Raw genomic sequence first — 13,948 nt, 5'->3', positions numbered from 1 at the left:
ATTTCCCAGCATGCAGTGTCAGTGAAGAAGGAGTCTGAGAACCTTAAAGAAGAACATGTTGCAAGACACATTAATTCTTTGTGGCGGAGGCTACAGGCACACCCTCTCCCTGTTCCTCCAATGGGGGGAGAGGATGTGCCAGGAAGCTCTGCCATTTTGCGGAAGTTCCCAGTGAGGCAAAAGGGCACAGCCTCTGGGCACAGCCTTTCCCTGTTCCTCCAATGGGGGGAGATGATGTGCCTGGACAAAGAAAAAATGGAATTCTAGAAATGTGTCTCAACCATTTTTGGTCCATTTGCTCAAGTCTACTATGAAGTCCATGTATGAGAGAGACTTGTAAGACTTTATGACAGTTTTACTGCACTAGGCAAGAAAGTTGAACGGTACACCTAGAGTTAAGTGACTTTTTAGTTCTTTTAGCACACAACGATGGACATTGTAATTGCATTGGAGAACAAAATGGCAGAGTTTGTACAATAGTTGTACAAAGTATTAATATTTAATGAGTTATATAGTACTGTCATGGATTTGTGATGCAAGTATGTATACTTCATCTCTGTATTCCTTTGTAGAAATTATGATTTGCTGGGTTCTGGTTAATGGTATTTGGTGAGATGTTTACCAAGTTCGCAATCTGTTTTGGGGAGCTTAAAGGAAATATATTACTTCATTAGACAAGAAGAATATCTTACAGGGAATGTATATTTAGGTAAGGAAGATCCTCTAAGCATTATGCCTCCAGGATATTTTTTTAAATGGTTAGATATTTTTAATTAAGGTAAGAAGCACATTTTACATTAACTAGTAACAATAAGTAAGCCAGTAAGTAAAACTGGTTGAGATAGAAATGGGTTTACTTTGAGCCCAATAGTTGGTTTGGCCGGGTTTGCCAAATAGGAAGGAGCATGAAGGTAAAATGCCATATTCACTTTTAATTTTTGGAAACCAAACCCTCTTTGGATTCAGTAGGTGAAGTCTGACTCCGTTTAAGAGCAGCTTAGTAGATCAAGCCCAAATATCAACAAGGGCTTAAACCCAATGTGAACCATCTGACTCAACCAAGCTAATCAGTTGTGAATGATGAGTCAAACAAAGCTCTCAGCGTGTTGATGGTAACCATGGACCAACCCATTTCACTCAATGTCTGTCACCAATAATTGGCTGGGCTGAGGGGTAATAAAAGCTAAATTCTTAGAAGAAGGGCAAAACTTGTTTCTGATATGTATCTCTGCATCTAGTGATCAAAACACTTCATATTGGAACATTTTTATAAATTAAAATAACATAATATTTTGACAGTTTTACAAAACTAAAGATAGTGAACACTGTTGATGGTTTGATAAAATGGTATTTCACAAAAAGTTCTACATTCATTACAGAATTATTACAATGGCACATAATGATGCTGAATAACTGGTCATTTTCACTCTTGTCTTCCATTCATTTTTAATAGTGATTTAAAATTGGAGTCTAGTTTTACTGTCAAACATATTAAAGATGTCAAATATAATGTCCTACTTAGATATTTATCATTTAGCGCCTCAAACTTGTTCTGGCATCAACAAAGTGAACTCAACAATATGACTTTGGCGTTAAAGCACTGTCAAGTTCTCTTAGGTGTTTGATGAGCCAGTTTAGACTCATCAGAGTTGAGGCTACTCAGCCTGGGCACAACTTCCATGATGGAAACCAGAGTCTGGCTTTGGTCCTGTTTGGTCTTGATAAGCTACTGCTGACTCATCTACTTCTGCTGCTAAGTTTATTCATGCTTGGAAGAAACCTACAAATATTAGGTTAGAAATAAAATTAGATACTAGATGTGTGTAAGAACTACATATAAGGATACAAAATAAAAGATCTAGTGTAATGGTATATCATCTATATTGCTCGCTACTTTATATGTAATAGACTCCTCTACCAAGGTCCCATTATGCAAGAGACCTGTGGTGGACTCGGAACTCGAAACTACTAAGTGCCATGCCTAATGTATATTTTATCCTAACAAAAGTAAATAATTGAAACAAGTAACTGTAAGACACAACACACATATACTATCTAATTTTAGTTTGGACCAGTTACTAACTGGTGTATCTCTTCATATTGGACAACATCAGATAAATATTGAGCTAGAAAGTGTACATAAAGACATAGATAATGACATCAGAACATTACCAATTGGTCCATTAACACTTGGAACACACAGAAACAATACTTTGGGCCACTAATAAAGTAAAATAAAAAAAAATGCCAGCAAATAGACATAGCAATCAATTTTCAATCAAGATTTACTTTACACTTAAGTAGAAGTTCTTTTTATGAACCATGAAGAAATTTTTTCCCAAGTAGTTCTCTTATCTCTCTGTTTCTTAGGCTATATATGATTGGATTACACATTGGTGTCAGAACAGAGTACATAACGGCCATCACTCGATCATAATTGGCAGGGTAGGTGTTTGTTAACCTAACGTACATGAAAGCCACGCTACCGAAAAACAGTAGAACAACCGTAAGGTGAGCACCACAAGTAGAAAAGGCTTTTTTCCGCCCTTCAGTTGTGCTTATTTTTAATACAGCTGAAATGATTTTGATGTAAGAAAGGATGATGCAGAAGAAGGCAATGAATAGGAGGAATGAATTGATGGCAAAGTCTACGTTGACGTTGAGCGAGGTGTCAGAACATGCCAAGTTCATCAGAGGTGTGAAGTCACAGAAGATGTGTTGTATCTTGTTTGACCCACAGAAGGAGAGAGTGGAAAGCAAGATAATTTGAGTTAGGGGTCCAAGAAAACCTGTGACCCAACAACAGGCAGCTAGCTGTAGACAACATGTGGTGGTCATTATGGATGGATACCTTAAAGGGCTACATATGGCCATGTAGCGATCAAACGCCATTGCGGTTAAAAGGTAGGTCTCAGTGATACCTAGACAGTGTAGGAAATAGATTTGTAGCAGACACCCAACATAGGAGATTACTTTCTCATTCAGTAGATTAGTAAGCATTTTGGGTATCGTGACAGCTGTATACCAAATCTCCAGGAAGGAAAGAATGGCAACAAAGAAGTAGAGTGGGACATGGAGATGACTATGAGTGCTTATAAGAGTGATTATTGTGAAGTTGCCACTTATCGTAAACATGTAGATAACACTCAGCAGAGCAAAGAGAAGACCTTGCATCTCATCAAGATCTGGAAAACCTACAACGATGAACTGAGTAACGAGAGAATGGTTTGTCCTCATCATCTCTCTTCTTATAAATTGGCTTGGAGTTTTCTGGTTGTATTTCATCTCCTTTGGCTTAAGGCATATTAATAATTTGTACTTTCTATGAATAAATAATTATAAATAAATTGTAATTTACAATTATTATAATTAATAAATATTGTATTGTAAAAACAGTGGTTTTTTTAAAGAAAAATAATATTCTGAAAACTGGAGAACCATTTACTCTACACAACAATATATTTATATTAATTCAGAGTTTACATAAAGGTTAAATAATCTAATACTAATTAATAAGCTAAGAATATGGTGTTTTTTTGGATCTATTGGAAAAAACAGATATTATTCAGTATGCTCATTTTACAAAAATAAATAAGGAAAAATATTTATAAGACTTAACTCTTATTTTTCCTACTTACCACTGGTTTTCAGAAAACCTTATGTTTTTTAGGAGGATAACATCCAATGTTTTAATATATTCAATTGTATTTTAATGGATAAACTGAAGAAGAAAAACGTCAGCATAATTGTACCATATAACAAAAAGTCATTCACTGTATCTCTTTATATACTTGTTATTCTTAACTGGATTGATTCATTTGGGATTTAGGATTAGACATTAATTGTATCACTAGAAGCAAAAATGACCTTGATCTAAACATCTTGGGAAAATCGCTTCTTACAGAAAACAAGCAATTAAATATGGGGCACTCAGATGTTTGTCGTGTAATTTTACAATAAAAAGAAATGTAGGTAAATATTTATCACATTGTTTGCAAATATTGTTTTACAGGCTTTTCCACCTGAAATAAGAGAGACATAGAATTTCCCGACAGATCAGACCCGTTGGCTGATCTAGTCTGCCAAATGTTTCTCTTCTCAAGACTCAAACTTTAATCAATCATTGGTTTTGTCTTAGATACAGGAGCCATATATGTTCCCATCCATGTTTACATAACTCCACATTTGGCTACCACCCTCTTGGTAAAGGAAAACTTCCTTACAATAATACAAGTGAGGGCCTTTTTGTAGGTTTGGTTATTTTTCCAGATCTTCAGGGGTATTTAAGTAAAATCTACCACATAGCTCCCAATAATTGAGATGGCCATAGCGGGGCATGTTCCCTTTTGGGCGTACGGTTAGAGGTGTAGAACCATGAATGGGATGGGTAGGCCCAGTGGAAAGGCCCAGGTGGGACTATCCACTTATCTTACCCAAAAAGCCACCTTGAGTCGCTCAGCCTCAGTGAGTCATGAGGTGGCCACGTGGGAGCTGCAATGAAGGTCTGTGTTGTCATAGCATGTGTTAGACTGGCAATAGAAGATTAAACAAACTCTTTATTAGGAACTTGAAATGCAGAGTTGGGTCGGCGATTTAAAATTACTCTGTCAGGTGCTGGCGGCTGGATATGCTCAGCTGCACATTGCACGAGCATAAAAAGAAACGCACAATCTGTCATAACCAGCTATCGGCCACACTTACACCATGAGGCCACTTCCAGCAGTGCCAGGGCCACCTTGTTATTGCCAGTCTAGTGCCAAGGGCTGTGATGTAAGAAAAACATGAATACCCCTTAGAAGAACATTGTCCTTTTTTAATTAAAACACAATTGCAAAAGGCCAATTGAAAGTTTGAACTTCAATTTTCTTTTTGCCGAATGTTCTAACCATCATATACTGTGTCGGGTACGTCAAGAACAAAAAAAATAGTAAACACACATTCAGAAGAAGTTTATTAAAATATGTCATTGTAAAAATAAACTTTTTGTACCTCTTACTACAAAACCCATTATTTTGAGATAGGTGATATCGACAGTTTTTTTACCAGAATTTCCCTAATTTCTCTGTTTCGTAGGCTATATATGATTGGATTGCACATTGGTGTCAATACGGAGTAAACCACAGCCATCACCCTATAATAGTTTATGGGATAATGCTTCGTTAGTCTGATATACACAAAGGCCACACTGCCAAAGAAAAGGAAAACAACGGTAAGATGAGCACCACAAGTGGAAAAGGCTTTTTTCCGTCCCTCGGTTGTGCTTATCTTTAATACAGCTATGATTATCTTGATATAGGACAGGATGATGCAGAAGAAGGCAAAAAAGAGAAGGAATGTGTTGATGAAGAAGTCAACGTTGACATTGAGTGATGGGTCAGTACATGCTAAATTCATCAGTGGGGTAAAGTCACAAAATATATGCTCTATCCTGTTTGAATGACAAAAAGGGAGCCGGGCAAGTAAGATGATTTGCGTTAAAGGACCAAAGAAACCTAGAACCCAACAGATAGCAACAAACTGGAAACAACATGTGTTGGTCATTATGGATGGATACCTCAAGGGATTGCAGATGGCCACATACCGATCATAGGCCATTGCTGTTAGAAGGTATGTCTCAGTAATACCTAGAACATGCAGGAAATAGACTTGCAGAAGACACCCGATATATGAGATAGTTTTGTGATTCATCAGATTAACAAGCATTTTGGGAATTGTCACCGTTGTGTACCATATCTCAAGAAAGGAAAGAGTGGCGACAAAGATGTAGAGGGGAACTTGAAGATGACGATGAGTGCAGATCAAAGTGATGATTGTGAGGTTCCCACTGATTGTAAACATGTAAATAATACCCAGCAGCACAAAGAGAGATCCTTGCATTCCGCTGAGTTCCGGGAAGCCTACGATGATGAATTGAGTGACAATTGACTGGTTTGTGTTGTCCATTTCTGATGGTGACGACGGCTGTGAATCTGGTTCTATCTGTAGGGTATCTAATCAGACAGAATTCCATAGAACAAATACAGTTATTTCTTTAGTGTGTTTAGTTATTATTTAATTGGTAGAGATGCCTTTTACTTTACAAGAATCCACAACCTATTTCTCATCAATAAATAACTCCATTTGCTGGAAGGCTGTTCCACTTACCTACCACTCTCTCTGTGAAGTTAAACTTCCTTGTGTCAGTCTCTAATCCATTTTTAGAGAATAGATAAAACCATGAAGTTAAAATGACTGCCTGATGAACGGAATGCTCTTTTCTGTTTTATATAATGGTTTAAGACATAGCATCTCACCTTTGAAGGAACAGATGATTATCTGACCTATGACTTATTACGTGATTAAATATAGACTGATAGGTATATATATATACTGTTCTATAACCATTCACTACGTATGACGAACTCTGTTTGGCAAACACAATAATAATTATGGATATACTTGACATATTAAAGCTAAACCAAAATAAGTCAGAAACTCCAAGATGAGAGACCTAACAAAAATTCTGCAGTCACAAAAAGATGATATGGCTTCCCATACTTTCCAGAATTTAATTTAAATGCCTGACCCTTATGTGAGAAGTCCTTTATATCTCTGTACCCCAGCATCACTACTCTTATCTCCAGGTACTCTCCCAACTGCCCTCTTCGCTCTTCCCACAACTTGCGTTTCTCTTCAACTGTTATCACTTCTTCCCAAATGGGCATCTGGCCTTTTACTCACGTTCTACCTGTTCTCTGGAATTCCTCATAGTCTCTTTCCTATTTAGCCTAACTTTAAACACTGACTAAAAACCCACCTGGTCAGAGATGTTCACAATAAACCATCCTGATAACCTCAACCTGCATTCTGAAAGACATCATCTGTTCTCCTCACCTTTGAGATCTCCATGTCAATGACTCTCCTCGTGACCCTTGGTACAATCCTCCTCACCCAAGCAGCCCCTCACCTTCTGTCTCATCCCGTTCAACCTCCTACTAGACTGTAAGCTCACAAGGGCAGGGTCCTCTTCTCCTCCACTACCAATATGTGTTAAAATTAAACAATTTTGCTTTTAGTGTTGAATAAATAGAACGTAACATACAATTTCACATTTCTGAAGGAACTATTTTAGTTCTTAATTGAATGAATTACTTTATGTTTGTACTGGACTTACTGTAATGTGGGGAATCATAAAATACTATAATGCATTCTGCCAGATAAAGAGAAAAAAAATTATGCATAAACATGGTAAATTTAAGCTAAAAAGTGGGAGAAGGTAACACAGTGAGGGAATTTAAACATGCATGGGATAGCCATATGGATCCTGAATCTAAGACGAGACCAACGACTGATTAAGGTCTTTACAGCAGGAGAAACGGACGGGATGAATGTGTCTGATCACGAAAGATTCTATATTTCTATACCACAAACTCTTGGTTACTGATGAAAACATTATGGTTGCATAGTAAATAAGTTAACAACTCCAAGGACAAAAATTCTGGAACCTCAAAAAAAATTCAAGATAATATGAAATCCGTATCTTTATATCTACACTAACATACTTCTTTGATTTAGATGAAATCATTTAAAAACACATATTAATTATCTTACTTAAGGTAATCTCAACAGATTCTTAAAGATTAGTTTTTAATGTACTGTAAATCACAAATCAAATGGAAAGTGCATGGTTATATTTAAGAGCGTGAAGCTTTTTTTTTTTTTACCTACATTAAAAAAAAAAAATTACTAACATTTAATGTTTAATAAAGCATCGTCCTTTACTTAGCGACATTTTCATAACAATAATTAATAATGTGAATCTTCAATTAGATATATAGTGCATAATTCAACTAAACATTAAATAATAATAATAATAAAAATATTATTATTATTAGTAGTAGTAGTATTAGTATTATTATTGCAACAGCCTCATATATCCAAACATAAAAGTAATAATTTATTTCACACATTTAATATTTTATAAAGTACCCTCCTTTTCAAACATTTAATTAAGAATAAATATTATTTTGAATGTTCAATTACACATGTAATGCATAAAATATAAAAATATACAATAATTATTTTTCAATTGCCTCATATACCCATACATAAAAGAAATACTTGCTTATATACTACAAAAAATGGTAAAGTATAAATTCTACAGACCCGTTAAGCTACAAGCTTGTATGAATCCCTCCAATGTAATATTCCTCAGCATTTCCAATAAATGCATATTCTTGTCATGATTCTGGATTGCGTTCTAAGAATTTGAGAAATTAAATTTTTGGGGGAAATGAAAAACCTGCAGAATCGCAGAAAACAGCAAAGAAGGAAGCAAACAGATACATATATTTATATAGTCATCAATGACAACGATAACTAACGAGAGCCTAATCACAAGAGTATACAAAGTGTTACGTTTAATTGGTGAAGTTTTAGTGAAGTATTTGGTGAATGTATAACTTCATCCCTTAAGGTTCTACTAGTAGTAAAGTAAATTAGGCACCCTCGTCTGTTCATTAGCAAATGTAGAGCTAACAAAGTAGTTTCCAAATCCTGAGTTCATTTCCCAGTGGACCTTATCTATACTTTTCGAACGTTTATACTTAAAACATGTTGTTGGATGGATGGATGGTGGACACTTAATGACATACTTTGACCCAAGTTTAGGTTGGCTCCTCATTTAATTACATAATTTTACCTTAGGCCTCCAGTTGCCCCTTATGTGGTTGTCGTCCTCTCTGATGAGTGCCATGATGTGACGTTATATCCCAATGCTCAGCATCTTAAAGACCACATTGCCTTTTACTGCATGCTATGGAGACAAACTCAGCATAGTCCTTGAGCCAGTTGTGGGGATCAAAGATGTCATGTATAACCAGTCCATTGTGCAACAACCCGCTGGGGTGCTCATCACCCAAAAGGAGATTTGCCCCCTGGTTTTATGTCAGAGGGACTGTCACCCCCTAGACATCGCTGGGTATTTTGGTTATACAATTATTACCAACACCTAGTAAAAATCATTATTTGGCCTGCAAGGGTTTATGGGGTTTATCTTCTAGGGGTCAAAATAATGTAGTTTAACCATTGATACCATTAATTTATAATGTTCAAACTCTATGAAGGGAAATATATATATATTTTTAGGCAATAAACAAACATTGCAAATTTAAAGTTTTGATCATGGGTTTATTCTCAATTTTAATGTAATAAAAGCACATGCACTGATTAGTTTGGTTGATTAATTTAATGAACTTGCACCATGTGCGTTCTGAGTCCTTCCGGTTTTCTTCTACCTATTCATTGGTGTCATTCCGCAGTTCTTGAAGTCCACGTTTTCATGGTTTACCTATTTTAAAACAAACACATAAAGGAAATGTAGGATCTTAGTGCTCTATAGTCATTTCATATGATATACAAAATAAAATGTTGCTATTAGTTCCTATAGGGCTATCCTATTGAAATGGGAAGTAGTAGTAGCCTTCTTGGTAGAGTTAATGAAACCCACAGTAACACACTACTTACTTAGAGGCATAATGGTCCATGCCTTCTTGGTAGAGTTAATGAAACCCATAGGTCATGATGTCATGTCACTATGGATAGTTATCAAGATTACTTTCCAACTTATCATCAGTATATTCATTGGTACGCAGCAACACCTTTATATTGCCTAGTCATGATACAGATATGTAGACTTGTATATGAAGGCATACTTTGTAGATGAGCATGTAGGAAAGTTTTAAGTTCATCTCACCAACCTCCCTATGCGTTATAAACTATGAAGTGGCCTTGTAAAATGCATAGTGAAGAATTCTACAGGTATAGTGAAGCTTCTCTCGTAGGTGAACCTCAATGGAGAAAACCCTTTACAATGCCTAGGTGTAAAGGTTCCAGAAACTTTTCAGAAACACCTGCTTTAGTGAATAAACCCCGTAGGAAGATTGAGAAATACGTACTCTTTAACTGTTCCACAAGCTTGGGGAAAAAATAATTCCAGAACTGGCATTGACGATTAAACCATTTCTGATGAACCTCTGAGTGATCTCTCTTTAGAATTGTATATTTTTCATCATTGTTTGAATACTGTGGCCAGATGAATTCTTCTGTGTCACCAGTAGGAGATCTGCAGGGTAATATTTCAACAATATCGACATGTTCAAATACATCATTAGATATTAACATGATAACGAAAGATTTTAGTTATTTTGGCTTATTCAAGTTGAATTTTCAATGTAATATGAGGTTAGAAAAAATTAAATATTGTTTTTTTTAAGGATCAGATGGGAAATATGTTAAGTAGCTCTTTGATTTTGAACTACATGGCACCATGCTGGGGCTTAGCTCTAAGGTTCCTTTTATAATCGCAGGAGTAACAATTGAAAGGCATCTACTTGTTTCAATGGCTACAAAGGGGTTAAAAGTTATTAGTTTCGCAATTAGAATATGGTTTTTAACAACATTCATATCCTTTTGTTGGCTCTGTGAAAGCTCTGTTTTTTCAAGCCAAGCCAAACTCTAGGTCACCTTTGCATGGCATCCACTTCTAAAAAGTGTTGCTTACTCAACAACAGTTGGTCAATAATAAAATAGAACCCTATGAAGTAAGTGTTCCTACCCGTCTCGTGCAAAGTTGGCCCAAAATGTCATGATCCGTTTGCTCAGTAACCGTTCATCATTAGTAAAGTTGGTGGAGTCAATCATTGGTTTCCCAAAGAGAAGTGGCAATTCTGCACCGTGGATAACTCCCATCCATTCAGGCCAAACTTCACTGGAGAAACGGTAGTCATATTCATACAAAAATACTTTATTGCCATGCCCTGTGGCATGTTTTACAAATTGCTTAATAGGACAAGAAAAGTAGTAGTCTCGCAAAATCAATTCCATGGCGTCTCGGTTCTTTTCAAGGTTATCTGTATCATCCCAGTCGACGTATTGCAAAAGAATGGATTCTATGCCAAGGTCTCCTGTCGAAGGCAAGTAAAACTTCAATCCTTCTTCAAGCTGTGCTAAGGTAACCAAACTCTCATTTTTAGTGCTAAAACCAGGAGCCCCAAATACAGTGAAGGGGTTCCCATCATCCTTGGTTATCCCTATTAAAATATCACCTTGTTTTAATGTTTTTTCTACTAAGATGTCTGGATTTTCACTTATGAAATCACTGTCCAGTACTGGTGTAAAAAGTGTGAGAGCGTATTGAGTCTCTACTGAAAGCTGCTTGTCAGTGAGGTCTTTGGGATCTTGTTTTTGTAAACATTCTATTAAGGCATCATCGTCTTCTAAAGGACATCCAAAAAGTTCAGCTTCTTTTAGAGTTAACTTTCTTGCTCTTTCGTGAGAACTTATTGCCCAATACGCTGTGGCTGACCCACTCTGAATGATGGCTCTTGAGAAATAATTATGGCTACCAGCAGATATCACATGATAACCAACAGAAGCTGCTCCAGCGCTATGTCCAAAAATTGTTATACCATCTGGGTTCCCACCAAAAGACTCAATGTTCTCATGAACCCACTGGAGAGCCAATCTTTGGTCAAATAAACCAGCATTACCTGGAGCATTTTTATTTCCAGGCAAAGCCAGAAAGCCCAGTACTCCCAGCCTATAATTCATGGACACTACAATAACATTTTCAGCATATGCTAGAACACTGCCATCATAAATAGCTAAAGAAGTTGTTCCAGTTATGAACGCTCCTCCATAAATAAACACCATGATGGCAGCATGTTTTGGCTTGGGTGATGGGACCCATACATTGAGATACAGACAATCCTCACTCATTTCGTTGTTCACGATCCACATTTCAATCCCTGGAAAATATTCGTCTTCTTTATTCTGGAAGCATGAGTTTCCAAACTCAGTGGCCTTAAGTACACCATCCCATGGTTTTCGTGGTTGTGGTTTTTTGAACCTCTGTGTACCTGTTGGTGGCTCTCCATATGGGATACCTAGATATGCTGTGACACTCCCTGACAGTACAGATACTTTTTTACCGCTAACTTCTCCTTGCTTTGTGCTAACGATGGTGTCATCAGCACCGGTACGCACAACAAGAAATCCCACTACAAGCCATACTTTTAAAAGGTCCTGCCACATTCTTCTGGTTTATGAGGACTTTTCTATGAGGAAAAATACAATAATATTTTTTTTTTAAAATGGGAAATTTATGCTCACAAGAAAAGTTGATATCATGCAATAGAAATTTGTAAATATAAGAGCCTGCTTTTCGTCATTATTTTACATTGAATGCCAACAGTTGTTAAGATATGCATCAATTAAAAAAATGTCTTTTCTAATATAACTATTATAAAAATTAAGAATTCTGCCTTCTTATTAGGCTACATACAGATATGTAGACTTGTATAGGAAGGCATACTTTGTAGATGAGCATGTAGGAAAGTTTTAATTTCATCTCACCAACCTCCCTATGCGTTATAAACTATGAGCTGGCCTTGTAAAATGCATAGTGAAGAATTCTACAGGTATTGTGAAGCTTCTCTCATAGGTGACCCTCAATGGAGAAAATCCTTTACAATGCCTCGGTGTAAAGCTTCCAGAAACTTTTCAGAAACTTTTTTTTCTAATATAACTATGAAAAACTACGAAAAACTATGAAAAATTAAGAATTCTGCCTTCTTATTAGGCTACATACTATATACTTGAATGTTCAGGTTAGATTGCATCCAAATATAGTAGCATGGTCACTGACCAAGGTGTAACAGCATATGCTTGCACATGCACACAAGCCCTTGCTCAATATAAGCGTGTCTATGGATCTGTCATGGCTCTGTGCAAGCACTGGTCTAGAGCCGCTCTCCTAGGGATGCATAGGAAAACTGACCTGAAAATCCATGCATACTTTTTTATGTGCCTACATAGTATTTTGCTAAATTTAAAATGGTTTAAAGCTAAATATGAATTTACTTTTAACTTTTAAAGCATTTTTTATTTTTAGCAGTCATACCTGCGTCATCATCAAGTTAATTTAAGGACAAGTTTGCAATAATAACAGCTAAGGGACATTGTGATATTTGTTCGGTAAATAGTGAGTTGCGGGTGAATTAAAGTCGATAACTTTTGATTGACCAACGTTAAAAAAGATGTCAGGTTAGTTAAGGTTTCTAGACCCCAGAGGTCTTTTCTTCAGATCTAATATATATATATATATATATATATATATATATATATATAAGAAACATTAAAATAAAAATAATAATAAAATAATATTTAAATGTCCCAGAACATTCGCAGCTTTACAAAAGACATAATCTACTATAAAGATAGTACAGATTTCTACTTGTAAAACAAGTAAAACTTTTAAATGATTTCTAAGAGAACTTACCAGTCTTCTCTTACTGAGTATTTGAGGATCGTAATGAACATCTCCCAAAATCTATCTTCAACCCCTCCTCTGTGACATTTTAACTCAACAGTTTTTTTTCTAAATGCAAAGTTCAGCTTGTATCACCTTGCAAACCGTGTTAGGCAAGAAATATGCAAATATGCCCCCAAAAAATCCTATTCAATAGAATTTTAGAGAAAATGCATGTATGGAAAAGTTCATAGTATTCTAACACTAGTGTTCGATGTAATGTTTTCGTTACTGGAAGTATGGTGGATAAGGGGAACAGCTTTTCAACAGAAGTAGTTGGGGTTAATATAGTGGTGAAATTTACATTTGAATGGGACCAGCATTGGGCTATCATAAATATAAGACAAGATGAAGGACCGAGTAATGGTTTGAGGTCTTTGTAGCAGGTATACAAGCACTGGGGAAGTCACCATAACTATGAAAGTATTATAAATAACTGAAAGACAAGGGACGGCTATCCAGAAAAACTAAAAGGTATGGGTGGGCCAGAAATTGAAGGTGTTCTTCTGAGTTCTCCAGATGAAGAAAGTGGATGGAAAGAATATCAGCTGCAAAACTAAAAATAGGTATGGAGTGCTGACCAGAGATGAGAGAGAGAGA

General features: G+C 36.1%; 2 protein-coding genes and 1 pseudogene across 2 annotated transcripts; all 3 read right to left on the bottom strand.

Annotated features, from left to right (window-relative positions):
* Positions 1-2,313: 2,313 nt before the first annotated feature.
* Positions 2,314-3,240, bottom strand: LOC149284715 (olfactory receptor 6N2-like). Its single transcript, XM_089496335.1, has one exon. It carries the CDS (start codon positions 3,238-3,240, stop codon positions 2,314-2,316), a length of 927 nt encoding a protein of 308 aa, XP_089352461.1.
* Positions 3,241-5,007: 1,767 nt separating this feature from the next.
* On the bottom strand, positions 5,008-5,943 carry LOC149284714 (olfactory receptor 6N2-like). Its single transcript, XM_089496334.1, has one exon. It carries the CDS (start codon positions 5,941-5,943, stop codon positions 5,008-5,010), a length of 936 nt encoding a protein of 311 aa, XP_089352460.1.
* A 4,647-nt stretch (positions 5,944-10,590) lies between these two features.
* Positions 10,591-12,072, bottom strand: LOC149284713 (cholinesterase pseudogene; annotated as a pseudogene).
* Positions 12,073-13,948: the final 1,876 nt, after the last annotated feature.

This window comes from Sceloporus occidentalis, unplaced genomic scaffold (assembly GCF_023333645.1).
Source record: "Sceloporus occidentalis isolate IW3139 unplaced genomic scaffold, rSceOcc1.0.p SCAF_89, whole genome shotgun sequence".
Lineage (NCBI taxonomy): Eukaryota > Metazoa > Chordata > Lepidosauria > Squamata > Phrynosomatidae > Sceloporus > Sceloporus occidentalis.
Note: the sequence above shows the minus strand (reverse complement) of the source record. Positions and strands in the feature narration are given on the sequence as shown.